The 25,626-nt window shown below is 40.6% G+C and overlaps 1 protein-coding gene across 3 annotated transcripts in view; it reads left to right on the top strand.

Moving 5' to 3' along the window:
* The window catches only part of LARS2 (leucyl-tRNA synthetase 2, mitochondrial), a 156,096-nt gene that overhangs the window by 90,588 nt on the left and 39,882 nt on the right, over positions 1–25,626 (top strand). For all 3 annotated transcript variants that reach the window (XM_072153401.1, XM_072153402.1, XM_072153403.1), the window contains 7 exons: positions 4,756–4,863; positions 8,317–8,476; positions 9,407–9,511; positions 9,891–10,006; positions 12,144–12,427; positions 13,215–13,313; positions 16,480–16,617. In XM_072153401.1, coding sequence (XP_072009502.1) covers positions 4,756–4,863; positions 8,317–8,476; positions 9,407–9,511; positions 9,891–10,006; positions 12,144–12,427; positions 13,215–13,313; positions 16,480–16,617 — 1,010 coding nt within the window. The remainder of the gene's footprint in view (positions 1–4,755; positions 4,864–8,316; positions 8,477–9,406; positions 9,512–9,890; positions 10,007–12,143; positions 12,428–13,214; positions 13,314–16,479; positions 16,618–25,626) is intronic.

Genomic DNA, 25,626 nt, shown 5'->3' with positions numbered 1-25,626 from the left:
CTATTTTCTAAACTAAGTTATACTTCCCCGAGAATGGTTCCAGGATAGCCCTTGCCGATCCTGTGATGACATGAGGAAGTCTAGGTGTCTGTTAATGTCCTTTTACAAACAAGTGTTTTACGACACCTTTTTTGACCCAAAACCTTTGTATGATGGTATGTTGTATTGCAGAAACTTGGTTTTAGCTACTTGTAATCCATCACACTGTCCTTCATACATACATACCAAATATAATGAAACTGTAGTAGGAATTATTGAATTATTCCAAGTTACTGTGGTACCATTCCGCTGCCTTTCTAACAGGGAAATGGGGTTGACCTCAACTGTATAGGACACAAGTGTTTTTTTGACATCTGGATCCCACAGGATCATCAAATTGTATGGTTGGGGCCTCCTTTATGTTTGGGAGGGGGCAGCTACTTCTACTCATAATTGTTATATTTCCCTATTCTTTGTGTGGACAGTTAGACTATTATAGCCACAGTTCCCTAAACAATTCTGTATGAGTTTAAAGAAGCAAGAGGGGAATTATATTTAAACGGCTAGTAGTAACCAATTCTGAATATTGAATTTTCAAAAAATATAACTTTTATTTTTACATTCTAATCTCACATATGACAAACATTTAAAAACACTTAAAACCGCACAAAAAGTGTGTGCAATGATCCTGGCATGAACTGTTTGAATGTGTCTCCAGTTCATGCAATGCACAACCTATCCCCTAGTGTGTCTATAGGTGGTGGTGACCTATGCATGCTGTGTGGTATGCTGTGAGCATGAATTGTTTGTCCTATATGTTAAGTGTTTGGGTGTGTTCTGCTTCCAAGTTCAAAAACAGCAGCATGAATAAGAAAATTTGTTTCAAAAGTAATTAGAGGTCGGATATCACCATGTCCAATAGAGAGGGATAGGGGCTAAGCTCCCCACGCGTTCCGCCACTGTTTGGCTTCCTCAGGGGTCCCTATTTTTCCCTATTCTTATAACCATAGAGGCAATAACTTAAAGGGGTGTTCCCACTTCGGAAAATTAATGTTATTGTTTTTATAGTGATACAGGCAGTCCCCGGGTTACGTACAAGATAGGGTCCAGAGGTTTGTTCTTAAGTTGAATTTGTATGTAAGTCGAAACTGTATATTTTATAATTGTAGATCCAGACAAAAAAAATTTGGCCCCGGTGACAATTGGAGTTTAAACAAATTTACACATTTTCTATGTTTACTCCCACTGGACAGAAATCTGACTATGGTGCACAGTTGGTTGGTATCACAGAGAGTAATCAGAGCTGTGTGTTACAATGACCCGCGCCTGTGTGACCATGATCAGATTTCGGTCCACTGAAAGTTGACAATGAAAATTTCTATAGAAGGACACCAAGCAGACATATAGAAATCTGTGAGGAATTGATACATTGTTATTCAAACAATAGCAATAATTTCTTGAAATGGGAAAACCCCTTTAACGACACAGCGTTTTTTCGTTCATTGTACGCTCTCCACCTTCCAAAATCCATAACTTGTTTATTTTTCTGTGTACAGAGCTGTGTGAGGACTTATTTGCTTCTTAACAAATTTTACTTCTCAGCGATGTTATTTATTATTCCATGCTGTGTACCTTGAAGCTGAAAAAAAATTCCAAATACGGTGAAATTGGTGAAAAACCGCATTTGCGGCACTCTCTTGTAGGCTCAGTTTTTACGACTTTCACTGTGCGCTCCAAATGATACATCTACTTTATTTTTTGGTTCAGTACAATCACGGTGATACTGATTTTATTGTGTTTTAATACATTTTCAAAAATTAAATGAATGTGTGCGGGAAAAAAAATGATGCCTTCTTCTGACGCTAATAATTTTTTTTTACTATGGTGTACGGAGCTGTGTGAGGTGTAATTTTTTTTTTACGAAATAAGATGATGTTTTCATTGCTACCATGTTGAGGACTGTGCAACCTTTTTGATTACTTTTTATTACATTTTTTTATGTGATGTAAAATAGTATAAAGAAAAGCGTTTTTTCCGCTGAGGGGTTCACCGCCGGCAATAACTGTTTTTATATTGTGATAAATCGGGCATTTTGAGAGGTGGGTATACCTAACATGTTTGTGATTTTTACTGTTTACGATGTTTTATATCAGTTCAAGGGAAATCAGTGTGACTTGAATTTTTTCTTACCATTTTTTTAGACCCTCTAGTGTACTTTAACCCTAAATGGTCTAATTGTTCCTACCATATCCTGTAATAATACTTTAATGCAGTATATGGCATTTTTACACAGTATTCATTACCATGAGCCACTGGATTTTTGTAACAAAATTGCATATGCCATGAAGCTTCGGGTCTGACGAAGACCCCATTGACATTCCGGGAAGCACCGCTTGATTAGCGGGTATTAGCAGTGGGTATTTGGCTCTTGAGGCCTCTTCATACAGCACCTACACCATGTACGGCACAAAGCGGATAACAATGAGAATCTTCAATACAAATACATGTTTTACCTTACAAATTATGTGTTTATTGTTACTGATTGACATTTTATTTACTTCTTTATGAAGATATAACATGTTGATTTTAATGAATAATCTCCTAGTGTTGTCCCCAATTTGAGAATAGATAACCCCTAGTTATAGACAGACCTGTCTGCCCACTGCGACCTCTGATGAAGCTGTCAGGATCCCAGGGATGGATTAAACTTTAGCCCCTGGCTGCAGTGATCAACTGTAAAGTGTCCGCAATTAAGATTTATTGTTCATCCTGGTTCCCCTGTGAACCCAAAATTGTCTGGAAAAAAATAGATTTGTCCAGAGGTGCACTTACTAACTTTACTTGTTTTAACTTACATATTCAAGGGGTATTTGAATATTAATTTTGCTTATTCTCAGAATACCCCTTTAAGAACAAACCTACAGAACGTAACTCGAGGATTGCCTGTATATTACTGTATGTAACCCTCTTGACCTGGCCTGATTATTTTCTTATGTGAGCTTTAAAACGACTTTTTGTGCAGGTTGTTTAGTGCTCTGGTTACATATTGTACATCTTCAAGTAAATTACCATAATCATAGATATTAAGCACTTCAGAGCTGGACCCTCATTCCTACTATGTCATGTGACTATATTGTTACCTATATGACTGTTTTACTAATATGTCCACTACATTCTGTAAAGTGCTACAGAATATGATGACGCTATATATATAAAGATTATTATTATATACTGTATCCTAAATAAATAGTATTTTGGAGCATATCCTGTACAGTAGTGAAAAAATAGCTATGTGAATATATACTGGTACAGCAGAGGAATAATTAGATTCCTCGGATAGATGGAACTGATATGTAAGTTGTTCTTTACTTTGTACTAAAAGTAGTCTCAGATGTATTGTAAGCAGAGCCTTACTGTATCATTGTAAATAGGGTTTCTCTAGAATAATCCCAATCTTCATCCTAAAGAAATGTTTTACCTGGCTGCTGCTTCCATTCCACAGAGACACCGGACTTGTATGCTTGGAAGTGTTCTTCAGGAAATACTGTCAAATATGTCATTGTCTAATTCTGAAGGCTTTTTTTGTTTGTTTTTATTTAAACCATTGTTTTGTAGGGTAAGAACTTACATTTCCAAGAATCCTCCTAAAACAGCCATGGGTGATAAATCAAATACTTTATGAACTTTTATATTGCAAAGAGGTAGTCTAAGTAAAATGAAAATCTTGTATTAGGGAATTGTGTGTTATTAGAGGGATGTTCTTCAATGAAGATCTCCATATAATTAATTACCAAAACTTGGCTGGAGAGGGCTATTACCAGTAGAACCTTCTAAAGAAAATATATCAAAAGCATACGTCAGATTTCAATGCTTCATATATTGTATTAATCCCTTGCCACCGGTGCCCTTTTTCTTTTTTGCATTTCAGTTTTTTCTCCCCTCCTTTGGAAATCCATAACAAATATCACTTCACAGGGACAGTATTTAATATTCCATGCAATGTATTGGGGAATCTGGAAGAAAATTCCAAATGCTGTGAAATTGATGAAAAAATGTATTTGCACGATTTTCTATTAGGCTCTGTTTTCCAACTTTCATTGCGCACGCTAAAAGTCACATCTTCTTTATTCTTTGGGTTGGCACGATCACAGGGATACCAAATTTATATAGGTCTTATTATGTTATAATCTTTTGTATAAAAAGAACATTTCTTTGTTTCTCCATATTCTGACACCTGTAGCTTTTTCATACTTCAGTAATTCAGCATCTGTGTTAGGCATTATACAGCAGGCACCAAGTACTTATGTAGAGGGCTCAGCCTGTGAGCCAACATCCTTAACTACACCATGATTCACTATTCTGTTACGTTCTTTTAAGATGTTAATGGTAATGATATGCCTCATGGCAATGTTGTGCCGGCTTTAAGTTATAACTTGTGTGTTATTGTATCTTATTTTTAAATTTTAAAATCATTGGTTGAAATGTAAGTCATTTGTCACAGGGGTTTTCTGGGGGAATGACCATTAAACATAGGGACCCTAATCTAAGAAAATGGCAGTAAATGTTTGAATAGGCCTTTTATGGTAAACATTGATCTGCCTAAACTTAGGTCTGAACCTAAACAGTGAGAGCCCCCCACTTTTTAAAACTATTTTTAAACAGGAACCATGTGAAATTATTACTATATATAGTAATTATTTCACATGGTTCCTGTTATATATATATACATATAACTTTTACATATATTACATATATTACTTTTTATATTTGTTGCAGGCAATGAAAGCAGCATTAGCAGATCTCCCTGAATGGTATGGTGTGAGAAGCATGCAGGCTAACTGGATTGGTGACTGCTCTGGCTGCTTTTTTGATTGCATGTTAAAGGTAATTAGTCCCATATTTGTTATAAGATTTATTTTTAAATTTTATTTATACTAGTATACAAATCCTAACCGTGTACATTCAACATGTTATTTGAGGACAGACATATGTCCGGCCTCCTACCAAGCATTTCATTTGGGCTCCCTTAAAGGATTATTTCCCATGAAGACAAGATTCTTAAATATAATCTGGATAACAAGACAATAGATTGTCTAATTCATTCTTATTAACAAAAATACAGCATTTCACAGATCTAATTCCAGGCTGTCTCCCCATGAGTCCTGGAATTTACAATTTTGGTTGTCCCTCGACATGTCCGTAAATCTTCTGGCTATGGTCGGGTTCTTTCATGAATAGCTTCTCTTATCTGCACATTGCAGTGCTCTATGCCTTCTGCCCCCTCTCCCCCTATGTTACAAGACCAGCTCAGACACAGGCACTTCCTGCCAGCAAGCTACAATTACTTGCTGAGAATTACAAGCTGAGAATTACTGTACTAGCTACATACAGATAAGGTCTTTATAGCAGAGCTGACTGTGTGCTCTATTGATAAGGTGGGTTAGCACAGCAGAGCTCATTGTGTTTTATATTCATCTCATGACTCTCATCATTACTCAACTCTGATTTGTGTCATCTCATCTCTCTTCTTCTATGTGTCAGATGCCAGTAGAATGTTCAGAAGAGAAATAATAGTGTAGATAAACCCTGTACTATGACAATCTAAGCACATTGTCAGCACACAGCATCTCATAGCACAGACAAATCATGAAGTGTCTGCTTAAAAGGTCCCTGCCCACACTCAGGATTCTTACACTGACCTACACTTCTTACACTGTTGATGGAGTGATAAAACCAAAAACAGCAATACAACTAACTAAAATTGCAAAGTAAGGAGTTAAAAATGATCTTTATTGTGTAAACATCACTAGGGGATTCAAATTTGAGAACTTTTTTTCATGGGAAACCTCCTTTAGAGAGGAGCCATTCATCTCTTCAAACATGTTTAGTAAATATTATGTAACCCCCCTGAAAATAACCATCCATTCCCCTCTTTTCTTCTCTTTCATAGTCTAATTGTACATTCAGGAAATTGATGTCCGGGTATTAATACCCTGTTTCCCCGAAAATAAGACAGTGTCTTATATAAATTTTTGCCCCTAAAGAGGCACTAGGTCTTATTTTCAGGGGATGTGTTATTTTCTATGAACAAGAATTTACATTTATTGTTGAACAAAAAATCTACTTCTCAAACATCCTCATAACTCTCCAAAATCTGAATTTCCAGCTGTGTTTCTTGTGACTCCATTACTATTAGAATCATTGGCCCCTATCTCTCATGTTTAGTAAAAGCACTTTCCATAAATGACCCTTCTTATCCTGGTGCTGCTGGTATCACATTTGCAGCCCAACAGCCAGTGATTTTATCCCATGAATTCTTCCCCATGTCACAACCTTCTGCAGCATCTAAATGATTTACTAATGTTAATGTATGGCACAGGGGGAGCTGCTGCAATGGCGGCCGCTAGGTCTTATTTTCAGGGAAGGCCTTATATTTCTAAGTCTGAACAAAATTGTACTAGGTCTTATTTTCGGGGGATGTCTTATTTTAGGGGAAACAGGGTATCTGCTTGCTCTCTTATTGACTCCTTACAATTTGGTTTTCACAGAATGTACTTTACTGCAACTGAATTTTCAAATGATTTCCAATTCTCTCCACCATCCCTAACCATTTGACAAATTCAGCAGTCGGTGGACGTCAGCCGCTTCTCTGCAAATTTATTAGTGACATCATGCAGCCGGGAGGAGTATATGCTTACGCACATAGCATGTGTGCATAATTATGCTAGGACAGAGCGCCATAGCAGTGACACTCATGGCATGTGTTATGGAAAGCAGAGGTGCGCCTGGGCCTGACTGGAGTGCCGGAGCAAGATTCTAAAACTTGTTTTCCTAAGAAAAGATATAATGGCCTGTAAAAAGAAATGTACCACAAGTTTCTGTGATGAAAAGCAGAGCTTAGCTAACAAATGCTTAGAATAAGTGGTTGATTTTCTGTAAACCATGTGGTTCAGGTACTGATTCTTCGTCTTGTATCGTCAGATATGCGTCAGATATTGATTCTCTGTCTTGTATCGTCAACCTCTATTGCTCCATATTTTGGCCTTTTTCAGACCTTTCTTGGCATGTAAATGAATTATGGAAATTAGTCTTTAGACTGTTACACACAATGGCCCACATTTATAAAAAATAGTTTGCCTGTGTAGTGTGAGGAGAGCGCCTGATTCATGAATTGTGGTGCACGTTCTTCGTGAATCTGGCGCCCCTGCTCTGGCACAATGCACCATTTTTCTTTTGTGCACTTTCTTTATGCTACAGAATTGTGGTGCACAGTCTGACTAAGCACTGAAGCACCCCTTTCGTTGCACATATTTTCTGTCTTCTGACAAAACTGGCACAGACACGTTATAAATACATGTGGAAGAAGTTTGCACGTTCTTTCTAGTGCAAAGTCAGACAGAAAACTGGTGCAAACACTTAAAAATAAATGTGGGCCAGTGTGACCATAAGGATGATTCAGGTTGCCATGGTATGGTATGATGGCTCTGCCATCTACAGGTTTTATTTGGGCTGGATCAGATAAAGTGATGAGTATTAAATATTGCAATATAGAAGTGTTGCTATTTAGTATTCTAATTAATCAAGCGATGACATGTTTTGTATCAAATAACTAATATTATTTTTTTAGTAAAGGAACCAAAAACTACACATACGGTAATTGGAGATGGTATTACTGAGCTGCTCAGAGACAGTGGATTATAGGTTCAGCCTTTAATTGGTGCTCATATTAGTTACTTGGGGGATATATCTCCCAACTGATTTGCATAAATTATAGTAGCTAAATATTACAGCACTGTTGGGCACTTTCTCTTTGCTTCTTACTCATTGAAAACATTTCCATTTTTCTATCTCTCAATGTTGTCAATCAGCCACTTTTTTGTGACAAGATAAACAAATGAGATACTTCTCTCTGCTTCCCAGTGAGAGAGTTAGGAGGATTGTAGTAGGCACAGGGAGGGTGATGGCCTTAAACCTTCTCATAGTGACTGGGTCTATGCCAAACTACCCCATAATGTCTTGGGAGCTTGTACCAGTGATGGGGGGTCACTATTGAGTTGTGGTGCTGGCAGTCACAGTTCTCTAGGTGCTCTTTCTGATATTGTGTCCCTGGCCTGATGTCAGTGGAGAGAGCTCTTTCCATGGAAGTGGAGACACTTCCATTAACGGTGCCTAATCAGAAGAGTATAATGAAGCAGGAAGGCACATATGTCTTGTAATCTAGTTCACATTGTTGCTACCAAGTTCATTAATGGCAGCACATAACAGTTCTCCAACCTTGGGGGCTGGTATTCTGCTTTATACATCACAGTAAGTCTGTCTTACATTATCTTAACACAGGTGGACAATTCTGAAACTGGCGAAAGGATTTCTGCCTATGCCTTTAACCCGGAGGCCATTTATGGTGCATCTCATATTGCTATCTTACCAAACCATAGATTACTGCATGGTAATAGCCAGGTTAAAGAAGCCCTACAAGAAGCATTTACAGCAGGCAAAGGTGAGAGCTTTATTTTGTCAGCTCTAATAATAATAATCTTTATATAGCGCCATTATATTCCTTAGCACTTTACAAATTATAGGGAACCTATACAAATAAAATACTACATTACAGAGTACAGACAGTCATATGGAACAATAGGAGTGAGGGCCCTGCTCACAAGAGCTTACAGTCTGTGAGGATGAGGGGTGACACTATTTTATAGAGGAAACATTAAATCCAAGGTTTTGAAATAAAGATGGAGGCAGATAGGTCTGCCACATCTCAGTACTAGTTTCCTTCATTTGTAGCACACTTGAAGGTTTCAGCGGTCGTAGCCACAAATACAATATATCAACATGTTGTAAAATTTAAGCATTTGTGCAAACATCAGAGTAAGGCCTCATGTACATGACTATATACATTTCATTTCTTGGGTTAGTTTTTGGTGCCTCAAAACAGCCGTATGCTGATGTCTCCTGTATAGAACCAATACGCCACTGTAAGTGAGCTATATCCACCAAAACTAGGACATGTTCTATTTTGAACCTTGCAGTCCGATGGCCAAATCAGAGTCTGGTGAGAAATACGATGATCATATAGTTAGCCATATTTCTCATTAAAGTCAATGGGACGGTATTTTAAATGCAAAAACAAACTTGCGGTGGCCTAAAATGAATGCAACAAAAGGCTTATTTTTTTGGTTCCTTTTCCTGTTTACTTTTTTATTTATTAATCTTTTTTATTACAAGTACACAATACTTTTGTAAACTCATCGTCCCTACAAGACGGAAAAAGCCTATAGAAATATATAGGGACAGCAAGCACACATTAATAACAAACGTTTGTGTGCAGGATGCTCATATCTCATGAAATGATGGTAGACACTTCTGTGGAAATATGTTTGCGAAAAAGCGCGTCCAGTGTTAATTCTTTTGTCTGCTTTTGTAGATTGTCTCACTCGCGTATCGGCTGTAAATCTGTTCACTAAGCAAGAGCTTCCACTTGTCATTTCTGCGGAATGTGAATTTGAGGGATACCTTGACTGTAAAATAGGTAAGTTAATTGAATGTGTTTCTTAATATTTGTTAATGTATCTTATTAGAACTGTGTAACTTGGAGGGAAGGTTCTGCTTTATTGGATCTACAGCACAAATATATATGGCATGAGTTACTATACAATGAGTTACTGTACAGCTGCGATTATTTTTCTAGTGTCTACCCAGAAAAATATAACACCGTTGTATGTAGCTAAGAGCAAGAAAATATAGCACATCAGGGTTACCTTTAATACCCCTTCCTTTATTGTAAACACATTAAAACAACAGTTTCTCACTGGTGCATGTAGGATAGCGTCCGACCTGGGCTATGTAGGTGTGTAGACCATTTGTTTTTATATTTTGCTTTAAAAATCACTTGTTACTGTTATTTGAAGGAATTCCAAGCACAAATTTGGAAGATGCCACATTAGCGGATGCATTGGGTATTTCCTATTCTAAGGTTATTGAAATGCTTGAAGATGGTACAGAGAAAATAACAAATTCAGCAAAGGTATGTGAATTATTATTTATACAGAAGTTGCCAGCGGACACAATAGTACAAAACTTATTAACATTTGCATTTCCATTAACTTACACAACTCTGTGCATCACAGTTGTTTTTCTGCTGCCAGTGCATACCATGGGTTAGGTTATAAATATTGATTTCTTTCCATTATACACTCACCGCCCACTTTATTAGGTACACCTGCCCAACTGCTCGTTAATACTTAATTTCTAATCAGCCAACCACATGGCGGCAACTCAGTGCATTTAGGCATGTAGACATGGTCAAGACAATCTCCTGCAGTTCAAACCGAGCATCAGTATGGGGAAGAAAGGTGATTTGAGTGCCTTTGAACGTGGCATGGTTCAGAAACTGCACGCACAACCATCTCTAGGGTTTACAGAGAATGGTCCGAAAAAGAAAGAAACATCCAGTGAGCGGCAGTTCTGTGGGCGGAAATGCCTTGTTGATGCCAGAGGTCAGAGGAGAATGGGCAGACTGGTTCGAGCTGATAGAAAGGCAACAGTGACTCAAATCGCCACCCGTTACAACCAAGGTAGGCAGAAGAGCATCTCTGAACGCGCAGTACGTCGAACTTTGAGGCAGATGGGCTACAGCAGCAGAAGACCACACCGGGTGCCACTCCTTTCAGCTAAGAACAGGAAACTGAGGCTACAATTTGCACAAGCTCATCGAAATTGGACAGTAAACGATTGGAAAAACGTTGCCTGGTCTGATGAGTCTCGATTTCTGCTGCGACATTCGGATGGTAGGGTCAGAATTTGGCGTCAACAACATGAAAGCATGGATCCATCCTGCCTTGTATCAACGGTTCAGGCTGGTGGTGGTGGTGTCATGGTGTGAGGAATATTTTCTTGGCACTCTTTGGGCCCCTTGGAACCAATTGAGCATCGTTGCAACGCCACAGCCTACCTGAGTATTGTTGCTGACCATGTCCATCCCTTTATGACCACAATGTACCCAACATCTGATGGCTACTTTCAGCAGGATAATGCGCCATTCATAAAGCTGGAATCATCTAAGACTGGTTTCTTGAACATGACTATGAGTTCACTGTACTCAAATGGCCTCCACAGTCACCAGATCTCAATCCAATAGACCATCTTTGGGATGTGGTGGAACGGGAGATACGCATCATGGATGTGCAGCCGACAAATCTGCGGCAACTGTGTGATGCCATCATGTCAATATAGACCAAAATCTCTGAGGAATGCTTCCAGCACCTTGTTGAATCTATGCCACGAAGAATTGAGGCAGTTCCGAAGGCAAAAGGGGGTCCAACCCGTTACTAGCATGGTGTACCTAATAAAGTGGCCGGTAAGTGTAGATATAGATAAAAGTTGAAAGACCTCAGTTGTTGATACCTTTATTGGCTAACTAAAAAAGTTAATGTCAATTTTGAGGCTACTTAGGTCTTCCATGCCTGATGAAGAGAGCTGAGTAGGCTTGAAAGCTTGTACAAGCAGTCCCCAACTTAAGAACACCCGACTTACAGACGACACTTAGTTACAAATGGACCTCTGGATTTTGGAAATTCACTGTACTTTAGCCCTAGGCTATAATAATCAGCAGTAGGAGTTATAAAAGGTGTCTTATGACAACCCAACATTTTTTAAATCCAATTGTCACAGAGACCAAAAAAAATTCTGTCTGGGGTTACAATTCTAAACTATATAGTTCCGACTTACATACAAATTCAACTTAAGAACAAATCTATGGAACCTATCTTATACGTAACGCAAGGACTGCCTGTAGTTGTCTTCAACCTTTTTAGTTTGCAATAAAGGAATTAACAACTGAGGACTCTCATCTCTTATCTGTTTAACCACTGCCTAACAAGGTACAAAAAACCGTTTCGCTTTCTCTTCTCACAACTGCCTGAATAACGCTGTACTAAACAGTCTATTATGCAACAAACTAATAATATAGACGCCTGAATAAGTAAGAAGAATCATAGATAACTTTATATGGTGAAGCAGTGTAAGCCCATATTAAAAAGAGGGGAGGATTGTAATCCAGACTGTCATTACCAGTTCTGTCTACCAGTTACTGGAGTGGACATATATCATATGATATGCATACCTTAAAGGAACTATTAGTTATCACGCATTGTTTTTTTTAGTTTACAGGACTATCTAGGCATAATGCTTTCCATGCCATAACCAAGCAAGCACAAGCTGAAGGAGTCGGAGGTCACCTGACCAGTTCTAAACTAAGGGATTGGCTAATATCAAGGCAGCGTTATTGGGGCACTCCTATACCCATTATCCACTGCTCGACCTGTGGCACTGTCCCTGTGCCCTATGATGACCTACCAGTAGTCTTGCCTACAGTGCCCACCTTCTCAGGGAAGGGGTCATCTCCCTTATCAACAGTTTCAGACTGGGTAAACTGCAAATGTCCAAGGTAATAAACACTCTATAAAAATTATCACTTACACAATAGCAAACAAAATCTTTCTCATAAAGTGTAGTTTTCTGGTATTATTTTCATTATAGAATTATCAATACCAGGATTTGAAGCCCCTTGCTGTAAGGGTGTATGTGTGTCTGACTTTCTAAGCTTCACCGATAATTCATGTTTCAGCAAGTGGACTGGCTACAATATTTTGGTTTCTTTCCTGAAGCTTGTATAACATACCACATGTAAATTATGGGAAATGTAATATCCTGACTGTTACTTTTCGATGACATTTAATACTCCTGTAATGTGGTGAATGATGAGTAATAGTCGACAATCTTGTTATTCAGTTTTGTTTATTGTACTTTTACAAAAATTCGAAAACTTGCAAAGAATAACAACTTTAAAAAAAATAAACCTGAACTTACTTCCGCGGCCCCTCCGTTGTCCAGCGCCACCACCTGTCAGGTGCTGCGCTGAGTTTAGCTCCTGACCGGCCGCACCAACCCATCCGTATTCCCAGCGCTGTATCAGGCAGTGAGATATGGGGACAGGTGGGTGTACCTTTGTGGAACCTACATTGAATTGGGCTTGTTTAAAGTATGCAACATTTCTCAAAAGTTGCAGTAAAACACTGAACTGCAGATGGCATTGAGAACCAGACGAAAAATGTCAGGTGGGACCATTGTCATAGAGTCGAAAACAACTTTGGAAAAATCCAAAATCGATATAACTATATAATGTTGATGTAGCAAGGTAACCAAGTTCAAAGATCCAACCTTTTTCTTTTAAGGTGTTCTGGAACAGCCATGAGAGAGACGGACACAATGGATACCTTTGTTGACTCGGCCTGGTACTATTTGAGATACACAGATCCTCAGAACTCTGAAAGGTACACCATCTGTCATTGAATGGAAGCAGGCTTACTTTTAATGTACTAGTCTAGAACTATGGTTTAGGTCAGTGGTGGCGAACCTATGGCACGGGTGCCACAGGTGGCACTCGGAGCCCTTTCTGTGGGCACCCAGCACAGAATTTACCAGATAGGACTCAAGGCCAAGACAGCCCAGGACGTTCCATGCTCAGTGCTACCAGGACTACAGGCTGAGTAAGAAGGTGTGGGCAGAGATGGATTACCTTTGGAGCTCCTGCTTTGGGTCCCCTGATTCTTCCTGTTCAGGGGAGCCTGGAGGGAAGCTACAATCCAACTGTCTCCTGTTTTCTATTGTATTAGTGTCCTCAGGATGCCAATACGATTGAAACTTGTGATACAGCAGAGATCAATAGGTTACTGCTCAAATTGTCATGTTGGCACTTTGCAATATAAAAGTGGGTTTTGGTTGTAGTTTGGGCACTCTGTCTCCAAAAGGTTCGCCATCACTGGTTTAGGTTATGGTGCAGCAGGTTCATACTAAGATCTTCATTACATAGTTGTTTTATTACTTCTTTCATGCTTTGTATTATATATAATAGTATGATATGTGGCGGGTTTCAGATGAGTCATCTTTTATTCTTAAAGAGCTTGTGCAGATATACTTTCCTAACCGATATTTCACAGTTGAGGAGCAGTAGCTTTGCAGTGAGCAGGACAGTTGTGATGGCATCACAGTGCACAATGGGGTCATTTACTAAGGGCCCGATTCGCGGTTTCCCGACGTGTTACCCGAATATTACCGATTTGCGCCGATTTTCCCTGTATTGCCCCGGGATTTTGGTGCACGCGATCGGATTGTGGCGCATCGGCGCCGGCATGCGCGCGGCGGAAATCGGGGGCGTGACCGAACGAAAACCCGACGTATTCGGGAAAAACGGCGCATTTAAAAACGGAAAATGTGTCGCTTGGGACGCGCTTACCTTCACTAGGTCCGGGTCGGTGAATTTCAGGGCATCCGGATGCTTTCCAGCGCAGCAGCGCCACCTGGTGGACGGCGGAGGAACTACTTGATGAATCCGGGCGGACCCGAATCCACCGCAGAGAACGCGCCGCTGGATCGCGAACGGACCGGGTAAGTAAATGTGCCCCAATGTGTCCAATGCCCATTTGGCATCACACGGTTGCCTTGGCATCTTTCCTTCACAGCATTCAATTGCCAGCATCTCCCCACTTTTGAGGCCAGGTTGAACAGAAGACTATTTGTGGATATAGTTAACTTTTTTGATTGATTGAGCTGTTGAACTATGGGTGTTGTCCTCAAAAATTTGATGGGGGAGATTTATAAATATTGTAAAACCATGGCAACCAGTATCTTATAGAGTTCTATCAAAAGCTGTGTTCTCCTCGCAGTAGGAAACAAGGACAGTTTTAAATCTGCCAAGTTGCATAAAGGTTTCTGGATTGCAGCTATAAATAGTTCATAATCAATTACTTGTGTAACAAAAGTCTCTGAAAAGCCCATGGCATAAATACATTCTCTTATTGTGTATCCAATATTTTTATGTATTCTTTTACTAAATGGATTCTACAGAATTTGATATTACCGCAACCACCATGGTGGTCTGCTTATAGTAACAATACCACTACCGTAGTTATCATTAATGGACATTTGCCCTTGAACTCAAGCTCACTCCACAGGCCCAGCAATAAGTCCTAGGAGGCGGGGGCATGCACGGCAGTCCGCTGGGGATCAGGAGCCTGGATAGGTAAGACTGGAGCAGCGGCAGCCGCGGGGGCACACGTGGGGACACAGGTGCGCCCGCGATCTGAAGCAGTGATCGCGGGAGCACCCTGTGAGACCCTCTAAGGCTGACAACCCCTTTGATTGGTGAGGGTTCTATTTAGCGGGTGAAGCATAGCTTTTTTACTTTACACATTTGAGGAGCTGGGGATTAGTGACAGGATTTGAGTCTGGGACTGCTGAGTCTGGGACTGCTGAGTCTGGGACTGCTGAGTCTGGGACTGCTGAGTCTGGGACTGCTGAGTCTGGGACTGACAAAAATTACCACACTGAAGATTCTTTTTTTTTTTTTCCTTGAATTATGTAGTTTACGCTATTAAAGGGTGTCATGATGTCACCCAGCAAAAGGATCCATAGCAATCCCTCCCACCTCTGTTATGGAACACAGGCAGTCACCGGGTTACATACAAGATAGGTTCCACATAGGTTTGTTCTTAAGTTGAATTTGTATGCAAGTCGAAACTGTATATTATCAATAAAGCTTCATTACAGACACCTTACAGCTGATGATTGTAGCTTGGGACATAATAAAGCATTCAGAGATCTTCACCAGAGGTCACATGGGGCAGAGGGGTCCGTCTTTAACTAGGGGTCTTCTGTAAGTCGGGTGTTCTTAAGTTGGAGACCGCCTGTACTGGGATTTCACGGCCCTCTCCTTTCTACTGACATGCACAGTAAGCAGTGAAGTCTACACCAAGGCTCCATTCAGTCTCAGTGATTATACTCACCTTCTTGTGGCCGCTGGCTAGATGCACAGCTCAGTTACCAACCAGCAACTCCAGAAAGATGCACATGTGCAGTGAAGCCGCAGTGTAGATTTTTGCGCCCACTTCCATTTTAGTAGGAATGAGAAAAGGGTACAAGTGCAGGATTTGATTCCAGAGGTCCAACAATATAACAGAAGGGAGGAATTGAATAAGGATTGCTGAGGAACCTTTTCCTGGATGACACCATGACCCGCTGTTTGCTGAAGACGCCCACGTGACTTTCCAGGCAAGGAGGCAAGGAGGATTTATAAATTGTCTTTTTTAGGTGAAAGGCCCAAAGGATTAATATAACAAAGAAAAAATACATGGGATCAATAGTTAAATAGCTTCAGGAACCTGTCATTATGTAGAAATGCAAAAAACCTGATGACAGATTTCCTTTAATTTCATTCCTATGTATGAGTCAACTTGTCTGTGCAGAGATATGTTTTGTTTTGTTTTATTTCTATCTATCTGAGCCCCCTGGACCCACTTAGCTTTTAGGTAGCTAAACATGGCAGAATTGTTATTCCATGTCAGATTGATAGGATCTACACATAGTTTGCCAAATGACTGGATTTACAATACTTAATTTAGTATTTTCATGTAGTCTTTTTCCTTCACTTTTATTTTTCAGGCCATTTGACCGATCTCTAGCTGATTTCTGGATGCCCGTAGATCTGTACATTGGAGGAAAGGAGCATGCCGTAATGCACTTGTACTACGCACGATTTTTCAACCACTTCTGCCAGTCCCTAGGAATGGTGAAACACAGGTTAAATCTAATCTCTGGCCCATTCTCTTTTTAGACTTTCATCAAGCAGACGAGTGATTGCATATCAATTTTGCTCTTGATTCAAGTAGTGTAGATGGAATATATGTAGCAGGGGATACTCCGCAGACTATTGCACTTGTATATCTAGCACTCAGCTCATTTACATTTTCCTCCAGCTGTTTTGCATTAGCTTGAATTCCCAGTGACTAAAAATCAGCATTAACATTTGTATTTTTTATCATAAGTAATGAAGTCAGCCACATAAGTGACCTATAATAACACAATTTTCGGTAAGATTCCCAGCCGTCTTTCTCTATAATATGACGGGAATGTGCAGAATATTTCATTACTTTGTGTGAATTTCATGGTCATATATAATACTGATGAGGTTAATGTGCAGTGTTAAAGGCAGGTACAATTGATCCATCTCTTGCCAACCCGTATTCCCATACTGTGTGGCTACATATTGATAGGTCTGTGTGAAAGCACTTGTAGGCCTCATGCATATAACTGTGTAGCATGCGCTTGGTTGGAGAAGGAGTGAGCGCTTCCCCCGTGCCGTAAAAACTGTCCTATCTTTCACCCCGCTAAGTCACTGTATGTTGAGACATGGTGTGCGTTCCTCACTGTGGCCGGGAGTCAGAGACCTCTTCGGGAGCCATGGTGCAGCTGCAAATTATGCATCTGTATCATCAACCCCATAGTTGTGTGCATGAGGCCTTACTCATGCTATGCTAAAGACTTAGGTAGATACTAATGCTATGTTCACATCTTGCCTTCGTATACATCGGGAAACTTCCCATCATTTATATCGCTGAATAGTTTTTGCCTCCGTCTCCCCAGTATACGGAGGTAAGCGCGCAGCAGATGGTATTGAAGTTACTGAGGGTTAGACGCAGCAGTACTGCATCCCCTCCGGCCTCTGCTGAATTTATACATTGCTCATCAGGAGAGAGGATTCCCGTAATGTCACTGTCCATAATAGGACAGTGACATCAATGATGAAACACCCTGAACATAGGCAGAAGCCAATCACTGGCATTCGGGGTTAGGGACAAAGTATGAATGGACCCTAACAGAATCAGCGTTGGTTTTTTGGGTGTCAGAAGCTATGATGGGCATCCTAAGGGTTTGCGAACTACATATTTTATTCGCCCCACCTAATCTAATAAAAAATGTATGTAAAAACTTCTGTGCATACACAATTACATTGTGAGGGTGCACTGACACCTGACATTATGCATGTGTTTTCAAATGCATCAAAACAGTTGAGAAGAGGAGATTTGCCTAATTACATTGCTTTCAGCAGTTTGTTTACAAAATGTATACAGTAGCACCAGGCTAACACATATGTTAAAACGGTGTGCACAAACATATGCGTTAACACATGCATTTTGTAAACACACTGTTGACAGCAATGTAATAAGGCAAATCTCCCCTTCTTAGCTGATATGATGTATTTGAAAACACATGCATAAATGCCATGTGTGAAGGCACTCTTAGGGTGCGACCACACGTTCAGTTTTTCAGATGCAGATTTTGATGTCCAAACCAGGAATGGAGTAAAAGTAGGAGGAGGAGCGGCACCATTCGATTATTTGTCTCAACCCATTATCATCTACACCTGCTTTTGGCTCCAAAAACTGCATCTAAAAAACTGAACATGTGGACACACCCTCAAATTGTGCATTTCTCTTTCACAATTTTGTCTTCTGACAAATCAGTAATTGAGGGGTTCAATTACCATCTGTGCTTCAGCTGAACTTTTCCTGTTTGAGCTGTTTAGCGGGGAAAAAGAGACTCCATGCATTATATATATTGTAGTTTAAATTCTCCATGTGGAAGTGGGTGTCCGAACATCCGCCACTCCCAATATGGCACTGACGCATCCCATACATGCTACACCACTGCTATGTGCCAACATGGTGTGGTGTATCGATCCACCCATCCTTTTGCGATTGACGGAGGAGGATGCACAACATCGCTTGGCAATGCTGTTAACATTAAGATAATAGCATAAACCATGGGTCCCCAAACTTTTTACATAAGGGGCCTTTAACTATCCCTCTCAGACCGTTGGAGGGCCGGACTAAAGTTTAAAAATAAATAGCGGTACATGTGACCACATCCATAATACACCCCCCCCCCCTCAATTTTTTTATATTCTGCACCCCCTTGTGAACTATTTTATATATTGGCCCTATTAATTAATTAATTAGGTCAATTAATTATTAAATATACTGGTACCCCTCTTTGTTAATTATTAAATATGCTGCCCCTCCACCATTAATTATTTCCTATCCTTTCCCCCACCATTAATTATTTCCTATACTGCCCCTCATAATTAATTATTTGCTATGCTCTCCCCCACCATTAATTATTTCCTGTGCTGCCCCTCCGCCATTAATTATTTCCTATGCTGCCCCTAATAAGTAATTATTTCCTATGCTGCCTCTCATAATTAATTATTTGCTATGCTCTCCCCCACCCTTAATTATTTCATATGCTGCCCTCCACCATTAATTATTTCCTATGCTTCCCCCCACCATTAATTATTTCATATGCTTCCCCCCACCATTAATTTTTCCTATGCTTTCCCCCACCATTAATTATTTCCTATGCTGCCCCTCCACCATTAATTATTTCCTATGTTGCCACCTCACCATTAATTATTTCCTATGCTGCCCCTCATAATTAATTATTTCCTATGCTGCCCCTCATAATTAATTATTTCCTATGCTGCCCCTCATAATTAATTATTTCCTGTGCTATCCCCCACCATTAATTAATACGTATGTTATCCCCCACCAATAATTATTACGTATGCTGCCCCTCCACCATTAATTATTTCCTATGCTGCCCCTATGCTGCTCCAAGTGACAGGAGGCCGGATAGAATTGCTCCGCGGGCCGTTGTTTGGGGACCCCTGGCAAAAACACTGCTGCAGAGTGTTAATAATAAGCTGAAATTTTCAAAAGGGATAAGAGGGTGTATGAGTGACACTAATAGTGGCGTGATAAAGTTAGAGATACGGTTAAAAACACTAAGGGCTGGGGTGAAACCACAGTTCATAATTGAATTGGGAAAGTGATATTTTTACATCTTTCCCTAAACCCCAATAGTGCAACGAAAGTTCTTTAACCCCTTCCCGACATTTGACGTAATAGTACTGCATGGCGGGAGGAGCGTTCCCGCAAAATGCAGTACTATTACGTCAAGCTGCGGGTGTCAGCTATATATTATAGCTGACACCTGCCTCTAACACCCGCGATCGGAGATTTCGCGACCGCGGCGTGTTAGAGGCATTTAAAGTTAATTAAAAGTGAATCGGACACCCCCCCGCCCAAGGCACTTACTGGGGGGGGGGTCCGCTGCTCCGATCGCAGCCCCGGGACTGCCAGTGCCCGCAGCTGCGCAATCCTCCTTCCGGGAGCCGGGTCCTTCTGACCACGCGCAACATGCTCCGTGTGTTACATTACACAGTGTAATATATCTGTATTACACTGTATTAGGTGAAGAATAGCTTGAACAAGCAGATCGCTTGTTCAAGCTTACCTGTAAAAGTGATAAAAAAGAGTTAAAAACATTTAATAAAAACATTTTTTAATAAAAAGAATTAATTAAATAAAGTTAAAGTCCCCTAAACACAAAAAAACACACAAAATCGCCAAAAGTCCCACATATTTGGTATTGTCGCGTCCGTAACAACCCGTACAATAACCCTGAAACATTATTGGACCCGGACGGTGAACGCCGTAAAAACAAAACACAAAAAAACTCGCCAAAAATGTAAATTTTTCATAAAATCTCTTCACAAAAATGTTCTAAAAAGTGATCAAAAAAAGTTATGTGCAACAAAATGGTATCAATTGAAAAGACAATTCAACACGTAAAAAATAAGCCCTAAACTAGCTCTGTCAACCAAAAAATATTAAAGTTACGTCTCCGAAAACAAATGAGATTTCCTCTATATTAGTTTTTTTCCAGTAAAATTGTAAAAATAAATGAAAAACTATATAAATGAGGTATCACCGTAATAATTAGTGACCTATAGAATAAAGATAATATAGTATTTTTAGTGTACGGTGTACGACCCCCAAAAAATACAAAAAGACAGGAAACCAAAATTGACAATTTTCTTTTCACCCATACATTCAAGAGTTAATAAAATCTCATCAATAAGTTAATGACCCACTAAAATGAAGTATTTGTAAAGTGCATCTCATGGCTCAAAAAATAAGCCCTTATATGTCCAAACTGCCAAAAAAATAAAGATTGTATAGCCAATAAAAAGTGACAATGCATAATCTGCTCTGAATGGCGCAGCTTCCCTTCGATGCCCTGGCGTGTGCCCATACAGCTGGTTACCACCACATATGGGGTATTGTTATACGCGGGAGGGATTGTGTATCAAATTTTGTGGAGCGTTTTGGTATTTTATCCACTGAGAATTTGTACATTTTTTGAAAAACACATTAATTTAGCAAAAAAAAATGTACTTTCAAAATTGTATCCGATTTTGTTTTAACCCCTGTAAAACAATTAAAGGGTTAACAAACTTCATAAAAGTTGTTTTACATACACTGAGGGGTGTAGTTTCTATTAGGGGGTAATTTATGGGGTTTTACTTTTATTTAGGCCTCTCAAAGTGATTTGAAACCTGAGCAGGTCCCTCAGGATTTTGCGATTTTTATGAAAATGTGAAAAATCGCACCTAACGTTCAAAGGCCCATAACATCTTACAAAAATAAGAGTATGCATAAAAAACTATGTCCACATAAAGTAGACATTCAGTTAAAATCAGATATTTGGTGAAAATTTGGAAAAATTCGCGATTTTCTCATAAATAAATGCAAAACATACCACCAAAATTTTTGAACTAACATGGAGTACAATGTGTCACGAGAAAACAATTTTAAAATCACTTGGATATGTTAAAGCGTTCTGAAGTTATAACCATTTATAGTGACACAGGGCAGATTTGGGCCATGTCAGGAAGGTGAAAAGTGGCTTCGGGGTTAAGGGGTTAAATACATGCAGCAAAAATGGAGCAAACAAAGTAAATGATTGGCATGTCCAAAGGTGGTAATGTACGTTTTCATCTTCTATAATGTTAAAGGGAAAAAGAAATCTGCTATTTTCCTCACTAGGGCTTTCGTTTTTTTTCCACTGATGACTTTTTAAAACACTGGGGCACATTTACTTACCCGGTCCAGTCGCGATCCAGCGGCGGGTTCTCCGACACTGATTCGGGTTCTGCTGGGATTCACTAAGGTCCGTGCGCTGATATTCACCAGGTGTCGCTGCTGCGCCGAGGTCCGCTGGAGTTCACCTGCTTTTTTGTGGTGTATGTGAGTGCTTGATCTTGCAACACAAATGGCTTTTTAAATTCTGCGGTTTTTCCGAATCCTTCAGGTTGTCCGTTGGCCACGCCCCCCGATTTCTGTCGCGCGAAAGTCGTCGCGATTGCGCCAAAAATCGATCACGTGCGCCACAATTCCGTGAACTACAGCGCAAAGAGGAAATATTCGGGAAAAACCCGACGGATTCGCGGCTGCGGACCCTTAGTAAATGTGCCCCACTGTATCTGTTCTGTACGGCTCTGTCCAAGGCTCCATTCATAAGTATATCCCTTGCATATATCGGGGTAATCCCTTGCTATTACTCATATCTTCAAATCTTTCACTTGTGTGTTACTTCTTCAGTACTATTGATCCGTAGAAGTATTGGGAAAGGGGCTCTGTCACTCATACTATTGCGGCCACAATAGGGCGCCGGGGGGAGGGATTTATACTTTTGTGGATTTTGTACCAATTGGGCTTTTTTGGTAGATAAAGTGACATGCAAGGTAAATGACGGGCTATCTGTCCAATTATTTGGATATGACGGACCAATCTGGTCCGGATTACGAAAAGGAGCAGTCCTATCTTATGGATTAAAAGACACATTGTGGTTTATGGTTTTGATACAAGAGAACCGGATGAAGCACTGCTAGCGTGAAAGGTTGTTATCTGCACTTGTTCCTGTCATTCCTCCCTCCCATGAAGATTTTTAACATGTTTTGTTGTATAAAGAGTATAAATAAAGAAAAAAGAACAAGCCCATGGTGAGTGCCATTCCACTTTTTACTATTTAAAGTTTTGCCTGCATGTTTATGGGAATTGAGCACCGCATTAGAAGAGAAATCGGTCTAGTTCCATAACGAAGCTGGATATTTATGAAAAATAAGCCATGTTTTAGGAAGTATCCACTCAGTCCCCCCCTTTTTATTTCCCATTTTCCACATATTGTACTCCATTCCCTCTGCACCGTTCTGGAAGGTATTTTTTTGGTGCACTTTATGTTGCAGAATTGTGGTGCACGATCTGACTAAGCAGTAACATGCCTCTTTTGGTGCACATTTTTCTGTCTTGTCAGATACAGTGCAGCCATGACACAAAACTGGCGCAGACTCTTCATAAATACATGTACAAGCAGTTTGTATGTTCTTTCTAGTGCAAAATCAGACATAAAACTGTCACTTTAATAAATGTGGGGCATAGTGTTTAACGAAGTTTAATCAGAGTTATGTGGGATCTCCCAGACTATATAATAATTTGACATCATTTTGATCCTGTCACTGTGTGGGATAACAGGTTGGTGACATTACAGTTTGTCAGTTTAAGGTTTCCTATCACTCTTCTGTACTGTATGTTAATAACTAGAGATGAGCGAGCACTAAAATGCTCGGGTACTCGTTATTCGAGACAAACTTTTCCCGATGCTCGAGTGCTCGTCTCGAATAACGAGCCCCATTGAAGTCAATGGGAGACTCGAGCATTTTTCAAGGGGACCAAGGCTCTGCACAGGGAAGCTTGGCCAAACACCTGGGAACCTCAGAAAAGGATGGAAACACCACGGAAATGGACAGGAAACAGCAGGGGCAGCATGCATGGATGCCTCTGAGGCTGCTTAATCGCACCATTATGCCAAAATTATGGGCAACAGCATGGCCATGACAGAGTGACCGAATGAGGCTAGATAGCATCTAAAACATGCAATAATTGACCCTGACACTATAGGGGACGGCATGCAGAGGCAGCGGCAGCAGCGGCAGGCTAGAGAGTGTCATGGCGACATACCCTAAATGGACTCAGGCTTCACCAAAGGAGGTCAGCAAGAAACGCTGAAATGATTTCCTATGTGAACAAAAGGTTGACGGTATATTTAGTCTATAACACAGCATGGTGGCGACATAGTGACCAAGTTCCATAACGTATCTGGTGAAACACCGAAAAATGAGCCTGACACAGCTCTTTTGATAAGGGGACGACATGTGGAGGCAGCCATGGAGACAACTTCCATGATTAAGAGTGACAGTATGGGGCATTCATATTGCGCTGCTATGATTGCAACTTCAGGTCTCCAGCATGACGGCGACAAATGGGCCGAGTTCCATTATGTATCTGGTGAAACACCTGAAAATTCTGCCCGACACAGCTTGTTTGATAAGGGGATGATTTGCTGCATATCCTCTCGTGCTCCAGCGTCTGGGGTATAGAGAGTTGAAATGAGACATTGGTGGACGCTGTGGAGGATCGTGGAGGCAAAATGGACAGGAAACAGCAGGGGCAGCATGCATGGATGCCTCTGAGGCTGCCTAATCTTGGGATGGAGCTGGCGGTCCACTGCCAGGCGAGATTTCGCCTGTCCAAGCCCCTGTCTCTCGGCTCCTCCCCACCCAAAATGGGCCTGGGGACCAGAAGCGTTTACTTTGAAAAAATTATAATTTTCAAAGCAGGCCGGGTCGTTTGAATATTTCACCTAGGAATAATGGAATAGCATAGTGGTTCTATTTTTAATTGTTTTTACGGAAATGGTTCCATGATTAAGAGCGACAGTATGAGGCATCCATATTGCGCTGCTATGATTGCAACTTCAGGTCTCCAGCATGGCGGCGACAGATGGGCCGAGTTCCACTATGTATCTGGTGAAACACCTGAAAATTCTGCCTGACACAGCTCGTTTGATAAGGGGACGATGTATGGAGGCAGTGAACTAGTAGTAGATTAAAGGTGCTGCAGTTAAAACTATGTTAGTTGGATCTTGGGATGGAGCTGGCGCTCCGCTGCCAGGCGAGCTTTCGCCTATCCAAGCCCCTGTCTCTCGGCTACTCCCCAAACAGCACTTCTAAGAACCTTTTGTATAAGATCAAGTGTAGTAGCGTTCTTATAAGTTTGGGATATGGCGGGTGAGGGGAATGTAAACAGATGCGCAAGAAGAGCTGAAATAATATCGGTAAATGATAAAAGTTTGCCAGTATATTTTGTGTATTACACAGCAGGGTGGCGACAAAGTTAACAAGTTTGATGTGGAAGCCATGTAAACAACCCAAAATTCTGCCTGACACAGTCCGTTTGATAAGGAGACCATGTATGGAGGCAGCTATATGGACGACTTTTGGAGGCAGCTATGGCGATGACGTGTGGAGGTAGCAATGGAGACAATGTGTGGAGCCAGCTAAAAAGACTACATGTGGAGGCTGCTATGGAGACAATTTAATTTGGATAGTGCCTGTATGTGGCAGTCCAAAAAAGTTTTCAAACCAGAGGAGCAGGTAGGTGGTACTCCAGAAAAATTAAATAAATTGCGAGCCTGTATGTGGCAGTCCAAAAAAGTTTTCAAACCAGAGGAGCAGGTAGGTGGTCCTCCAGAAAAATTAAATAGATTGAGTGCCTGTATGTGGCACTCCCAAAAATTGATTAAAACAGAGGACCGGGTAGGTGGCCCTCCAGAAAAATTAAATACATAGAGTACTATAGCTAGAGCCAGTTGGCCCTGGCAAAAAATAGCCAGTTTCCTCTGCTTTAGTGTACAAAGAGGAGGAGAAGGAGGACAATGAGGAGGAGGAGTGCATACATTATTCAGGTTGAGCTTCTTTCACCTGGTGGAGAATGAAAATCCGGAGAAATCCAGGCTTTATTCATCTTGATAAGCGTTAGCCTGTCAGCGCTGTCAGTCGACAGGCGT

Source organism: Engystomops pustulosus, chromosome 5 (genome assembly GCF_040894005.1).
Source record: "Engystomops pustulosus chromosome 5, aEngPut4.maternal, whole genome shotgun sequence".
NCBI lineage: Eukaryota > Metazoa > Chordata > Amphibia > Anura > Leptodactylidae > Engystomops > Engystomops pustulosus.
Note: the sequence above shows the minus strand (reverse complement) of the source record. Positions and strands in the feature narration are given on the sequence as shown.